This window comes from Semicossyphus pulcher, unplaced genomic scaffold (genome assembly GCF_022749685.1).
Source record: "Semicossyphus pulcher isolate SPU_LCO1_2020_fin unplaced genomic scaffold, fSemPul1.0.p SCAF_6, whole genome shotgun sequence".
Lineage (NCBI taxonomy): Eukaryota > Metazoa > Chordata > Actinopteri > Labriformes > Labridae > Semicossyphus > Semicossyphus pulcher.
The window spans coordinates 28,273,675-28,289,506 of NW_027211737.1; the positions used below are offsets into that span (position 1 = coordinate 28,273,675).

The following is a 15,832-nucleotide window of genomic DNA, read 5'->3' on the forward strand; positions in this document are numbered from 1 at the left end:
AAATGCTAATATAGGAGACGCTGGGGAATTGGAAGGAGATAAATGTGCTAAAATGCAGGTAGTAGTGAAGCAGCTGTAATAAGTGTATATGTATGCAGCGACTAACGGACCGTCTAGTGATGAGCCCCCTTTCACACATGCACTCCTGACAATTTCCAGGAAGTCTCAAGACCTGACATTTTCCGTGTGAGTGTCCCTCACAGTGGGGGATTTTCCCTTCCAGACATGGGAGGCAGGGAGGGTCGCACGGGGCAGGGCACGACGTAAAAAGTACACTGCAGAAGTCACAGTGTAACGTTTACAACATATCAAAGATGGCGGATGATCGGCGTCGGCCCTCACAGCCAGAAGCTCCTGACTCTCTTCATCTCTCCAATTTGTAAATGATCCTTCTTCTTCAACCTCGGATGTTTTTAATCATCCCGTTATGTGTCGCTCTTCTGGTTTCACACCGGTCGTATAAACGTCACCACTCTGACCACTCGCTCGCGGTGAATGTTCCTGACTATTACCTCCTGCGTTCACACATTGGCAAAAAGGAAAAAGTCTGCATAAAGTCGGGGTTGAAAGTTCGGCTCTCGGTGCACACATGCAGCCCACCAGGACGTTGTCGGGAAAGTTTCAAGAGTGCAGTGCACGTGTGAAAGGGGCTTTACAGAAAGCATATAGCCACATGGTTTGGATGGCTTTTGGAACATGTGGCTTTAAAACAGCTTCCAACTTCTGCAAGGCTCCTTTGAAAGCTGTAAAAATAAAAATGTCCCTGAATGAGAAACTTTACCTTGAAAGCCTCAGAAGCCCCATGAACTCACTCTAACCCTCAACATTTACACTACAATCGCTCGTGTTTTTCCTCCATCGACTGTCATTCTATTCATCTCTCTGTCAGTGTAACCTTCCCTCCCTCCCCGTTGAGGTGTGTAGGCTGCCTCTATAGGAGTCCAGCTAGGTGTAACCTTTCTGCCCTCTGGCACTCACTGGGATTCAGGACTCTGTGCTCAGCATGAACTCTTGAACTCCGTCCGAAAGAATTGCTGAAAGAACAGCGCTTAGGAGACGAAAGAGGACGGAGCGAGTGGGAGGGAACGAGCCGTACCGGACAATTAGCCCCCCTAGGTGCATAGTAGGCGGCCTCCCCAAGCCAGATTCACTGTGAGTGTTTGAGAGACTGACAGCCAGCGAGAGGAGCCAAGTCGAGAGGGAGATAGTGTGTGCGTGGGCGTGTGTGTGTCATAGCGTTTTGCATTCACACGCCCAGCGGTTGTTGTTCCGAAATGAGACAGTACGTCGGCTGCCCGCAGGCGTCAATACGACCATTTCTATTATTCAGAGCTGATTACGGCGCTAAATCGTACAGCAGTGAATACTTTTTAATGAGCTTTGAAATACAACAGAGAAAGTTTGTCAGCTTTTTGTTTGTCTGGATGTGGCTGGGGGGGGGGGAAGAGCATATTTGCCGGAGTGATTTGATTAGTGCGCTGGTGTGTGAGGAGCAGGGTGTGAGAGTGTGTGTGCGTGTGTGTACATCTGCAGGTGTGCAAATGACACATGACAAAGCATTCCTTTTGTATGTCTGTGCAGTGTATGTGCATGTATGATCCCCATAAATGCACTTGCACACCATGTACTGTATGTGTGCAGCATTTATATTCAGTTCAGTATGCATCCAAAATCGGTGTTTGTCCTAATTTATTTGCATTCTAATTTGTGTCTACTTGTGTGTGTGTGTTGCTCATAAGCCAGGCCATTGCCTTAAGCAATGCTGATCGACCTGTGACTACATGGTGATCATGGGTTGCCGTGCACACACTTATGTGGACGGGTCAAAGCGCTATCCCAGCATCCCCTCCGGCCTGCACACGGGGCAGCGAGGTCGAGACAGGGCAGAGTGCACGTGATTTTTTTTTTACCATTTCTCACTGCGCTCGTGTGTTCCCATCAGGAACAACATACGTCGGGCTGACAGCACAAGGTCGACCAGAGAAATGAAGGAGAGCGAGCCCTAGATAGAGCCTGAGCGAGAGGAAACACAATGTTCTCACATAAGTAGCCCAGTTATTGCTGGCTAAGTGTTCTTGTTAAATTTCAGGAACACAATAAACCTGGTTTCCAAATTAAGTTTGGAGTGTGCTTAATGTAGCTAGATGGTGCATCTCTTATAATGAAGTCTTCTTTTCAGTCGTCCATATCCTACAACAAAACCCAGCGACTTCTAAGTCAATGTTCAACCAACCACTGAGCCCGACGTCCAGTCAGGAAGTCCATCATCTTTAAAAGTCATACTGTGATAAATCCTGACAGATACATGATGATTTAGCTTCATAATCCGGCTGCATACCCATTTTTGTGTTCATGTTCATGTTTACTAGTTGGAGGGCGGTTTCCCTCAACGTCATATTCAGATGATTATATTGACCAAAGGTATTTTTGTTAGTCAATTCCTATCATACATGCTGTCTTTAGTGCTCCTAGAAATCTGTTTTTCACCCCCCCTACAAAACGTTAATAGGCTCAGTTGCTTTAATACCTTATTGTCGCCTTTATAAAGATAAGTGTATATCAAGATATAGCCTATAGATTTTTTTTGCCTTTATTTGATAGGACAGCTGAGGTGAGACAGGAAGTGTTAGGAGCAGAGAGTGGGGGAAGACATGCACCAAATGATCGGCAGACCCGGGAGTCGAACATGCGGTCAATGCGTCGAGGACTGTAGCCTCTGTATATGGGGCACCTGCTCTACCAACTGAGCCAAACCAGCGCCCCTAGCCTATAGATTCTTTACCTGATAATAAAATATATTGATTCTAAATTATACAATTAAGCTTGGTTGGAAATATGTTCTACTTCCAAAACAAGAACTACACCCCCTGAGGCTGATGCACTGGAGTGAAATTAGCTGATAACGAGATTAGCTGAAAGTAAAATCCAAATCAATTACTAGAAATATCTATGAGCACTAAACACTCTGCACTCATGGTGAATTTCTTTGACGTTGTTTTTTAGCTCCTTGCGCTTGTTTTAAAGCTCCTGTGAGGAACTTTCGGTTTGTGTTAGTTTTGGCGCCCCCTGTGGACAAAGCCGTACTTATCTCTTTGCTGATTTTGTCCTGTACATGCTTCAGTGGTGGTTTTTAACAAAAAAAAAACCTCATCCTGTTGTCTTATCATTTACATTAGTTTTTTTTACATTTTTGCCCTGGAAAATGTAAACAAAGGCAGCATGCAGTTAATCGCTTGGTCTGACACCTACCCCCCTGTGGCAGCAGTTTCAGGCATTAAAAATAACTATATAGGAATAATCAATCTTGTGACTGATGGTCTCGTTTGCTTTTGCAGGTCAGATAGAGTACTGTTTCATAACCAGCGAAAAACTCCTCACAGGAGCTTTAAGTCAAATATTCCTTCTCTTTTTTGCTCTGCTTTGGTCTCCACCTTCCTGAATAACAGCTTAAAGCTGCTCAATCCTTCACTTTGTTTACCATGTAGTTGCTTTCTTTGTTCCTCTGCGATCTGGCAGCTGTTTTTACGGTTGTTCTATAAGAGCTTTTTCATTAAAAGCAGCTGCGGACAGCTCTGAGGCTGACGACAAAACCAAAACAATATGCCGAAAGACGCTAATCCTTTGAAGCTGAAGGCAACTGCGGAGATAATTAACTTGTTATTCTCCGTCAACTCAGCACTACGATGGGCCCGTTTTAAAACACATGTAGCTGTTTGAAGTATTGGTGCAGCTTTAATATGAGAGCAGAAGCTTTACTGATGTTATCCTGAAATACAAACAGCTTTCACACCAAAAACACTACTGCTGTTTAGTGAGTCAAAAATGGTTGTATCGGTGAAATAAGGGATCAGCTGTTGTTAAAGGTTTGTATTGAGGGGTTAATACAGTGAATTATAACATCTCCACGAAATACCGGGGTCATATCTGCTTCCATCAGGCGTGCATTTACCAGCACAGACCAAAAGCACAGATGGTCTCATTCTATGATTAGCTGGACATCAGTCTCCTAGGTTTCATCTCGCCTGCACCTCCTCTTCTATCACTTCTTCTGGTCTGAGCAGGTGTTTGGCCCGCAGTCAGAGTCCAAATCAGATCCATTTCATCTGTAATCAGCTGGAGCCCCTGGCACTGATGGAGGGGATCAGAGCGCCGATCAAAGAATTATAAGCCGGCCACGCCTGGCCCGGCCGACCATGTCACGGACAAGGCGGCAAAGGAGGGGGGTGGATGGGTAGAGTGTGGGCGAGCGAGCAAGAGTTACAAGGGATGAAAGGAGAGAAGATGGAGATTTGAGGGCCTGGAGAGTCTCCCAGGGGAGGGACATGAAAGAGCAGGGTGCTGGAGGGAGGCAGCGGGGAGGCTAAGATGTTACACTGCCAGCTCTCGTGGGAGGTTTTTTTTTTTTTTTTTTTGTTCTGACGTTTCCATCAAGTGGAAATAGGTTGTTTAAAGTCAAACGCGGCGCTCTGTTCCGCCTCAATTTTAGGTAATTAGTATGGGAAGTGAATTCCAATCACAATGTGAAAGGAGAGTCAATGACATTACTTAATGCCTCGCCGCTAGTTAGGAAATTATTAATTGTGTGCAAATATGGGAAATCATGCGCTCAGGAGCATGAAAATTGATGGGAGGCTCACTTACTGATGGGAGCAGTTTTTAAAGGAGGATTTCAAACACTGTTCGGAATATGTTCACAAGCTTTTGGATGTTTCAGACGGACGCCGCAGCGAGCACGATCCCACACTCCTTTCACATTCATCTTCTGCATTCACACACTTCATGCAGCTGTTCAAACCCCTCTTTGATTATCAGCCTTTCATCCGCGCCAGCTCAACTCGCTGCATCATCTGACAGCACGTCGCCCCCACACACAGCCGCGAACGCACGCCTCTTTAATGTGAGCCGGTCAGCATAATGCGTTCACACCTATATTCACAGATAAGATAGTTAATGCTATCGCTAAAATGCAGACTCACTCGTGCGTGATATTGCTTTAAACCGTGCAGCCTCGTAAACAAACACACAGCTGCTCTAAGTGTCCACCTGCGTCTTTGTGCAGAGGCTGTCATGATGTAGGAGGCTGCATGTTTCCATATTAATGGCAGGTCCATGTCTGCTCCATTAGCTCCACACTGGGTAAAGACAGTGCATCAGCTCTCCTGCCTCCACCTTTGTTGTCGCTGTATAGCTGTAGCCTATAGCCTCTAGGTTCAGTGTAGAGCTGTGTTTGTTCTGCCTGGTTGCACACATGGCTCTGCAGCACTGTATGAATAAGTGAGAAGAAATAGCAAAAAAGTCCACGTTGACTTCCCTCACATCCCACAAGTCATCAATTTTGCAGCGAGCACTGTTACATGATATTTTTTCACTCTGATTTCATAGCCGTTTGCTCCGGACTTGAACCCAGAGCCCTGAAATCTCCTCTTTGAAGTTACCCGACAACTCGACCTATTGTATATTATTGCATTTATATTCCAGACATTTAGCTTAAGCGGTCCTACAAAGCTACTAACAAGCGCGTAAGCTCGGGTTTAAATCACCAAAACTGTTTTTAAAAGACCTTGGTGCTTTAAAGGGCTGATCTCTGATCAAAACGTTTCTGCTGTAAATATTCATCTAAATTGGAGGAATTATCATATGATACATCTTCTCCCAAGGCTCTCTGGTGGGTTCAAAGACTCCTAGATAACATTTTGAACCCCCTGAATTCATTTGAATCACAAAAATGAAAAGTAGGTGAGCCAGGGTCGCAAATTATCATTTGGCAATGAATCCTTCTGTGCGGAAAAGATCATGTTTTGAACTATTCATCTTTAACAGCTCTCTCTGAGAGAAAAGTTCAAGAGCTGAACCATGCCACCAATCATACCGTTCCTCTTTAACCACCCACATTTCTCTTTCTCACTGACACACCGCTGGTGTGATGGAGTTTCCGCCATGTTCAAAGGTAGTAACAGCTCATACCATCACCCTATCAAGTTATCCCTTTCTATTGTGTTTTTTAAGACACTGACACTCATTTCCAGAAAGTTCTTTTGTTGAGAATTTCATTTGTGTGAGTTCGAACAACGAGCTCTAGGAGGCTGAGCTTCAATCAAAATGACAATGCTAATATTTGCTAATATGCATGAACACAAAGTAAACTGCAGCTGTTGGAAATGTCATTAATTTTGCAGGTATTTGGTCATGAGCAAAAGTATTTGACAAATTAAAACGTGGGTGACATGATGAAGACTTAAAGAAAAGTCAAGGGATCACCAATCTCGGATCACATCGGCTATAGTCTGACGACGATACAGCCTCTGGGGACGCTACGCATGCCGGGGCTGTAGCCATCGGTTAGCGATAAACGACTTCCAGTCAAGACTTCCTTTTCCTTGTGCTGCATTGTTTACAGAAAAATAAACTGTTTTTCTTGTGATTGACTTTAATTAACGGGTCTTAAGTTTGCCGAAATTCAACATCATGAAGCAGATTCGTAAAAAGTCAAACTGAAGCTTTGTCAGGTCTGTCCTCAAGACGAGACAAGACTGCTTTCGCTCTCCTCACAGACTGGTTTTCCTGCATACGCTGCAGCCTGCTGATACGTGATTGGTCAATATTACTCAGACTACAACTGTAGTACAAGCGGAAACCTGAACACTTGCCATCCACGTCCCTGCCTACAGATCTGTAGATAGAGAGGGATCATCAAATATTCACAGTCTGTCCTGTTGGGACAATGAAAATGTGTAACTTATATCAATCTATTCACTCAAGATATTTCACTCAAAGATTGTCTATTCAAAGGATCACCAAAGACAAGAGGATTGATCCTTTGGGGAACATGAATCAAAGCTATCATTGTATTCAAACCACGAGATGTTTGGGCTTTTTTTTATTTGACTAGTAATTATCATTTTATAGAAAACATCCCAGAGCACAGTCAGTTTTGGTGTCAATACAGGACTGCATGGTAATGTCCCATGATGCTCTTGTAATGCTACAGTGGCTTTCCCTCCTTAACTGCTTTATAAAGTTGTCAGCGCAAGCCTCTATTTTTATTTTTCAAACAGCCCGATGCTGAAAACATAGAAACATGTCCGACACTTTGTGCACCAGTGCCGCTCCAGCTCTCCACCATAATGGTTTCAAAGTGAGCGGAACGTGGCATAAAACTCCTGGAGCAGCTCTCGGCCCTCCATCCAGGAGGTGTGAAATCGTTTGATCCACTTTGTTCTATTTAGGTGAAACAGCTTTTGTGTCTGTGCGTGTGTGTGAGTGTGTTTTGAATGTTCCCGGCGCACTAAAAGGTGGAGGCATAGGGGAGGGGTTGCAGGAAGGAAGGAAGGAAGAGAGCTGACGGTAACCGCTGTGTTTGTTTTGCAGGGAGGCGAGAGGGGAAGGATGGAGGGTGGAGGGTGGGAGCTGTCCTTTAGTCCATCCGTCTGCACTTGTGTGTGTGTGTAGGGGATGTTACGGGTTAATGGACATTAAGTCTGTCCTAGTGTGATAGTCTGAGTGGAGGGCTCAGGGTGATGCGCTTTAGCTCTGTGTAACCTACAAAAGGGTCAGAGGTCGGGGTTAAAAGTCACTCAATGCCTGGGAGGACTGGCAATCAGCTGGGACTGCACCAGAGGTCAGTGTGTGTGTGTGTGTAGGGTAGGAAAAGGCTGCCAGGAAAGGAGAGGTTGGGAAAATGAAGGGCAGGAAGAGGACAACGGAAAACACAGACATACAGCGCAGAAGAAAAGACGACAGACGGGGGGTTGAACACGTTCATCTTCTCCTCCTCCCCCCGACATCCGCTCTTTTCGAAGAAACGACACTGCTTGCTTCTCCCTACAGGGACTCGTCTTACAGTACCAAGAAATACACCAACAAGAAACACACACGCAAATGATCAGTCAGACAAGAAACACACACACACAGGTACACATTCAAATCGACAAGCACAGCCAAAACGCACACAGGAGCGCGGCAACCTAATCAGAACATGTGGCCTATTTCTCTCTATGTTTTAATGAGCTCTCCATTGTGGAGTGCTGACTGATATTATTAGGCTGCCGTGTCTCAGCTCATTAGCTAAACCGGGCTCAACAACAACACCAGCAGCTAAGAGATGATTTGATACCGCCTGCAGAGTTATGCGACACTGCAGGACCTTAAAGAGGCCGTGGTGAGAGATGGAGCCAGAGAGTTAATTTGGTCACCAGGGGAGAGCGCGGTTCAATCTCGCTTCTTATGACACAGCGAGGGGATCATAAGAGCCGGTTTGATAGAAAGAAAAAGAAAAATACATCATAGACAGGCTTCAGCCGTCTCCCTCGGCATTCATAAAGTTCCCAGCAGATGTGACTCGAAGATTCAGTGTGCAATTTCAGCAGCAGAGTGGTGTCAGTGAAGAGAGGAGAAGTAGTCAACAACACTGCAAAGAAAACAGCACTGCAGCTAGCTGAAATGTTCTGAGCTGATTGTTAGGTCTCTAGTGAATGCCTCAGTTTTGTATACAGGCACTGTATGAAATGCCTCTGCTAAATTATATTTAAGCAGCTAAATGAATGCAGCTGAACTGAAATGAAGGTTGTGCCTTTGCTTTTTACAGATATCCTCTCTAAGCTAGCATCACCGCTAGCTTTGCGGTGCACTTGCTAGCATGTTTACACTCACAGACTGTATAAAAGATGGACGACGTGACAGCTCCTTAAAAGTGAAGCCAAAACACTTTAAGCGCCCCCTGCTGACTGGCTGCAGTATAGGTGATAAAGCCCGCCTCCTCCATGTAAACAGATGGGACATGAGTCAAACTATAAAATCAAAAAACACGTCAGATTCATTTTTCTCAAACATGGTTTCTGTCAATATAGCTAGTTATTATCGTGCTGATTCACGTCCAAGTGTTCATTTTTCTGACAAGTAGTTTAAAGTAGATATTTGATGCTGTAAAAAGGATGATTGACAGCTCTGTTGACCAATACGGCTCCTGCAGCCGATCAGTTCTGAATTGCAGAGTAGAGGAGGAACGGTGAGAGGAGACGTAACTAAAACAATCACTACAGTCAGAGAAGTTTCCATACCTGTGAACATCTGATTCAGACCAACACAAAGAAGCTGTTCTGCTGTCAAACACGGCGGTGTGCGGGATTTCCAGTAATTTAAGTGTGTGCTTTTGTTTCGTAAACATCGCAAGATGGCAGCGCCCGTCACAGGGGCTACTTTGGCTTCAATTTTGTACAATGAGAGCAGATGGAGACGCGTCCTCCATCTATATATGCAGTCTTTCTTTCCTTGAGTTTCTCTTGTCTCTATCTTGGTTTCGTTTCTCTTTTATAAGCTACTTTTTAATATTTTTTAAAATGTTGCCACATTTCAGAAGAAGTGATTATGGGAAATTATTTTTGGTCTCGTTGGAGCACAATGACTCGGAGCTGCTTTTCATTTTTTATCTAACATTTTGCCAGCAAGACCAAAGTTGGGGTTTTATTGTGTGAGAGAAGCAGAGATTAAATAACTATGTAATAATACAACAGTGAAAAAAGGACGGGAAAGGCCTTCAGACCTATTCCTCTCTCCTTGCACTGTTAGTCGTGCCAGATATTTCTTCTCTGCCTCTGTTATGCAGCGATACAGAAATTGGAAAGTCATTTATATCGAAGCTGTCCTTGTGATTGCAAAACAGCCCGATCCTGTGTCAAGCATCCATCCTGTGCGGCAATCAGCAGGTGAAATCTAACACTGAAGCCTGCACCACAGGCACCACTGTTAACCTCTTAGAAATCCAGCTTTACAACACAAAAGCATCAACATTTTTCTTAACAGTCAGGCAATATTGTTAGTGACCAACTGTTATGTTGTTAGCAGGGAAGAGGAAAGTGATGGAATGAATCAGGAGGAGGCGACAAACACGAAATGAGAGTGGAAATGAAAATGAGTTGCAAACTGAAGACGTTAAAGCTTTTTCTCAGGCAGAAGCCTTGAATCTCTCCTCCACCATCCTCTTCCTCCTCGTGTTTACATGCTGCCTCTCTTGTTAATCCGGCCTTCAGGATGCCCACTTCACTTCGTTACCTTTCTGCACAGACGTATAAGAGTGCATGTTGGGGGAGGAACGAAAAGAGAAATTGCAAGCCTCCTGCAACATCTCAAAACAAGTCTTTTCTTTCTCCATAACTCTTCTTCCATTTCTCTCAGCCCTTCATCCCTCCCTCCCTCCCTCCCTCCATCTCAATCTCAATCTGGGCTCACTCAAGCGTTGGCCAGCGTGGCCTCCAGCATCGATCCAATAAAGCTGGTATAGTCAGCAATGTGAAGCCTGAAGAGCTCCCAGCAAAAACCCAGCGCTTAAAGCACGCTCATTTAACAGCACGTCGCCATGATCTGATCAGGAGCTGCAGGGAGGCGGGTGTGTGTGTGTGTGTGTGTGTGTGTGTGTGTGTGTGTGTTTGATTTTTTTCTCCTTTCGGGCTCTTCTTATTTTCCTCTCAAAAGTGTAATCAATAACAGTCACATTGGTGAGACGTGGGCACACAAACACACACGCATGCACGAATACATCTTCAAATCTCAATTACCTCCCCTGCCAATCCGCCGAACACAGCGAATGTTTGTTTGCCAGCGCTGGAGTTTAATATTCACGTGTGGGAATAGATGAGGGGGAGGGCGTAGGAGACATGAAAAGTGCTTCGTTTACACAAGTATTTTCTGTCTTTGAGCTGGGGTAAAGTAAATGCAGTTTGACATTTTGAGCCTGTTTAAAAGTCAATGGATTCCCTTCTCGATGAGCATCATCAAAGGTGCACTTTCACTCACTGATTCGCGGCAGCAGGTGCAGAGGGGAAAGTCAACAGATGGTGTGTGAGCACTTCTATGTGTGTTTTAATTCTTGATTCTATAATTCAAACAGAGAGAAAGATCAATCGTTACTTGTGGCTGCAATGGCTACATTAAAGTCCAGTAACAGGCTTTGTGTTGGAGTAATGAAGCCTGGTTTAGTAAGCTGAAGTCAATGTCATCTCGATGAATGTAAAGTTTTCCAACTTACAAAAAATGATACACTTGAAATAAAAAATTTGATTCAAAATGGTATATATTTGGGCTGTGGCTCAGTGGTCAAGCGGTCATCCTTCAGTCACAAGGTTGGTGGTTCGAACCCCAGCTCCCTCAGTCTACATGTCTAAGTGTCCTTGGACAAGACACCGAACCCCAAGCTGCAAAGTCATCCGTGTGTGAGTGTGATGATAGTTGGGCACTTTATGTAGCAGCCTCCGCCATCATTGTGTGAATGTGTGTGAAAGGCAGCTTTACAGTCCGTGTACTATTATCTAAAAGACCAAAAAAAAGTGACTTCAAACTTATCAATAATCGTTGATTTTCACTGTGTGTGGTTTAAAGTTTTATTATTTTTCTGTTATTTGTGAAACTTTTATTCTGAAAGTAGGTATTCGCTTACCCGCCACAAAACCGGAAACACAACATTGGTCGAAAACAGTTGCAGTGTGTGTGCGGCCGTGGAAGTGCTCGTTGAAGATCATCCTCTTACCGAACGATTTAGCAGACCAGCCGTGAGGTGTGCAAGCTCTTACGGTGTGTTTTGTGGAATTGAGGCACGGTTAAGGGAAAATAAATGTTTCACCAACCATCATTAAACAAGAGTCTGACCGTTGCTCGAGCCTGGGATGCTACACGGTATAAAAGCTGTCCCAAACATGAATGAATGGGTGTACGGTGCAGTCGTTAGTGCTGTCACTTCACGGTTAGAAGGTCCCCGGTTTGCGTCCCGGTTTGGCTGTGAATGAAATCGAAAGACTGAGTTGGCAAGTTGTAATTAAAAGTCAAAGTAAACTTATGATTACAAGAAGTACAAGTGAACTTGACAAGGAAAGTTTATTGAACACTTTTTTTTAGTTCAAACAAGTTTTTTTTAAAGTGTAAATTTATTATTTCAGCCAAATACCGTCGCAAAACGAACAACTTGTACATTTAACCTCCCCCAGTTGTTTCTGGACGTGCAGATAGTTCTGTTTTGTAAGTGCTGAGTTGTTGACATATCCGTCTCTGCTGCCGTTTATATAAAATAGACGACAACATGCTGCTGCGGGTAGTCACAGCATTTAAAAATGACATTTAAATATAACAGCACTGTCACGATCCAGACAGTGGCCCAGTTATTATAGATAATCCAAAAAGATAGTGTGAAAAGGTTTCACTGGAACTACTTTCTTCCTGAAAAAGTATAAAAAAGTGCGAAAAGAATGTTTCGTCGATTAGCCCAAAGACCTCAGCATGCTTTGAAAAAAGCTTATCAGATAACAGTGTCTGAAACCCAGTGGCGTAATCAGGAGAGGCTATTTTATAACCTTTTTAATACAACAAATCTGATAAACATCCCCTTTATATGCACATATTGGGAAAGTTCTCGTGTACAACAAAGTTGAGCACCATGAATGCCTTGGAGGAGAGCGTGTGCTCCGTATTTGTACTACAAATTACTTTGAGACTACAAAGACATGCAAAACACACAGAGAGATCAGGGATGCAACCAGGAGGAGGAGGCTGCAGGCTTTTCTGTTTGCAACGCTTAAAACACAGTCAACGAGGCATTGTACTACCTATTTAGGGCACACTCTTTAGTCACAGGGACAGCTGCTGGATGTTGCTGCTGCATTTTACTGATGGTAGCCACAAAAAAAATAACCCTCCATTGAATAGCAGCTCGAAATTTGAAATTTCAGACACATCTAACGGCGTGAACTCTTAAACCGATAAATAAGACATTAAAAATATGACCAACCGTTCATGTATTTGTGGACGAACAGAGCGATTTATGTTCTTTCCTATAGCTTGACATCATTGAGCATGTCGGTTTGCCAGCACAGGTGGCTGCAACAAATCCACAGAAGACAGAAGTCCAACATAAATTTTAAAAAAAAGTTACTTTCACACGTTCCAACTCTTATAAAAAAAAGACACTTTTAATGAATAAGAAATGTATTCATATAAGGCCGCTCCTGCTTGATTTGGCAGTTCTTTGTAAATACATTTCATCTTGAGTGTGAGTGCACTTAACAGATTTATGCCACCAAGTGATGTCACTAAGTTCATACAGATTGATTTAATGACATAAGGCCGGTCCTCACAAGCATACAAAAGCAAACCTGCGTGTGTCATTGTGTTAAGTCGTCTGTGCATCAGTCTCACCTGCAGCAGCGTAACAAGTCAATCATCCCGCTCTGTTATTGGACTGTAATGTCGCTCTGTAGCCCCACACTTGACATGTTCATTAGGTATAAACCAATTCATTTACAACACAGAGCTATGGGATTGTCCTTGCTTGACATTCATTTCCCAACACATTGGCGTTTGATGCGTTGCCAGCGCCAATTAACTTTGATAACTCAGCCCCGGTTTAATATACTGCCGCTGAATGGGCTTGACAAGAGCGCGGAGATAAGCTATTTCGGAGCTTTTTGAGTGGCGATAGCTGGATTATCACTCCGAGTGAGGGAGGGACAGGGAAAACTTTCCTGCACACACCCCCCCCCCCGCCATCCCCCCCCTGGCCAGAAGTCATTAAAATGTTTGGTTTGTTTTTGTTGGCAGACTAACACACACTCATACACACACACGCGCTCACAGAGGCACATATTCTGATTACAGCTAGTCCTGGGTGGCTTTAATGATTTGCATAACTCATTTTTGTTTTACATTATTGTGGATTTTGATGACCGTGTTCAATTTTATAATACATGTTTCCAAAGCGAGAAATTTATCTCCCCGCGCAGCTTGAGTGTGTGGCTTTTTCAAATATGTGCAAGTTGTAACTTCTGTTCCGACAAAATAGTTTCTGATAAACAACCGAGCCAATAAAAGAAGTGGAATCGCTGCTTCATGCTGATGTGTGGGTTTTTCCTCTCCCTCTCGGCAGGCCGCCAGGAGCCGAGCTGCTCTCCAAAGTCCCTCCGATCGGCTGATTGATCCCTCGATCCATCACTCAACAACAGTTCCGACAAAAGGGGGCTGACATGGGAGCCATGGGCGGGACCAAGGTCTTGCTCCTGGTGTTTCTGGTGGGATGGGAGAAGTCGCTGGGTCTCAACTGGAACCCGGTCCCGCGCAAGACTGTTCGATACCACGGTGAGTGAGCATGTTAATACCAGCTGATAGAGAAGGTACACCTCAGGGGGCTTTCCACTAAAAGCCAGGCTTAAATTCTTTCTTAAGGTAGCATCTCTTTACATTCCCAGTGTAAAATACATTGTCCAAGTCCAAGTGCTAATCCTGTCATCTATTAGCTTACATGCTCAAAATAGCTTCATGCTAAAACAGCATTTTATGAGAGTTAATGTGGGTCGAAATTCACCTCATTTCTTTCCCTGTGAAATGGACAAATGTTTGGCAATAATCCTAAACAAGAGGGGAGTTATATCCGTTTTTCAAAATGTGATTTAGAGAGGCTAGCTAAGCCCACGCACCACATAAAACACACACTTGACCGTTAGCTTGGGTTGCTTGCACGGTTTTCTGCCTCCTGTTCTCTGCTAGCTACCTGCGGCTAACGGTCAAATGTGGTTGATTTGATAAGCGGAGTTAGCAAGGTGCTAACAGTTACATCTGATTTGCATTTATCTGTACACAAGTCATATTTCGATGTTTTAAAGGAAGAGAAGAGAGATGTTTTTAGCACAGAGACATTAGATGTTGAATTATTTTTGTTTCACTGGGGTTAGTGAAAAATGGCACACTGAAATATGCAGTTCTTCTCAAAGTTTGGCGATGTAGTGACAACCTGCAGGAGTAGCTGTTGAACTACAGTAGCTGATGTGTCAACGGGTGACATGCCAGCAGCGCAGGGATACAGCAGGCCTCGTAACTCTCTGCACTGAACTGTTGCTGTGCTTTCCAACTGTCAGCTGGGCTGCTAAGAAGACAATATGTTTACACGTTTTTTATATACATACGTATTTACATCATCATCTTCCGACTGTCTCAAACGTATCTTTTTTTGTGTAGCCGTTTATTGTTTAGATTGAAGGTAATTGTGCAGCACAACAACTGGCATAAATAGCTTCTTACATCTGAGGCTCTTTAGCTCTCTGTTGTCTCAATATCGGCATTATGAAGATGCTGTAACGCAAACTATTCATATCCGTTTGCCAAACTTTCTTGTGAGAGATTTACTTTCCCCCTGCAGCCCAATCCGCTGAGACGAGGCGCTAAGACAGATTTAATGGACTGACAACTGTTGGTAGAAACCTTCAGGCTGGCCCTGGATGATTTATCTGGTTACCAAAAACTCTGCAAACTCCAGTACAACAATCAGGCAGGATTTTCCATTATATCATAGATGGATGATTTCAGATTTGGTTAAGAGGCTGTGTTCGGCTGTCAGTAAGACAATACATCAGTCTAATCCTTGCGCTCAACTGTATTTGCACTCTTTATCTGGGCCCTCCTCTGCAGCCAGCAGCAGCTTTCTTCACCGAACAATCCCAATTGTTGCAAGCCGAGAAATAGTCTGTTTTATTTTAATCCCTCAAAGGGGAAGTGCTGCTTTCTCTCTCTTGGGGATTAGGGAAATACTATAAAGAGAGGTAGAAAATATAGTAAAAAAGCTATCTCACCTCTCTGTACTACCTATCCCACCTTTCATGCCTTATCTCTCTCTCTTTCCCTTCTCTCTCTCCTCTTTCTTTCTGCCTTTATCCCCCCTCCCTCCCCCTTTTTTGCTTTGTATGCAGTAGCTCAATGTATAAGCCGAAATGCTCTTATAGCGTTTTCACAAAGAGCTCCGATTTCAGCCGCTCTCGAGGAGAATGCCGCTCAGTGGCCGTTGAGGGGTGTGGGGATATTTCAA

General features: G+C 44.0%; 1 protein-coding gene across 1 annotated transcript in view; it reads left to right on the forward strand.

The window, feature by feature from the left end:
• sema4c (sema domain, immunoglobulin domain (Ig), transmembrane domain (TM) and short cytoplasmic domain, (semaphorin) 4C) overlaps positions 1-15,832 on the forward strand; it is a 107,088-nt gene that overhangs the window by 39,553 nt on the left and 51,703 nt on the right. The window contains exon 3 of the mRNA XM_069682655.1: positions 13,904-14,112. Within this exon, the coding sequence (XP_069538756.1) occupies positions 14,001-14,112 (112 nt within the window). The 5' untranslated portion in view covers positions 13,904-14,000. The remainder of the gene's footprint in view (positions 1-13,903; positions 14,113-15,832) is intronic.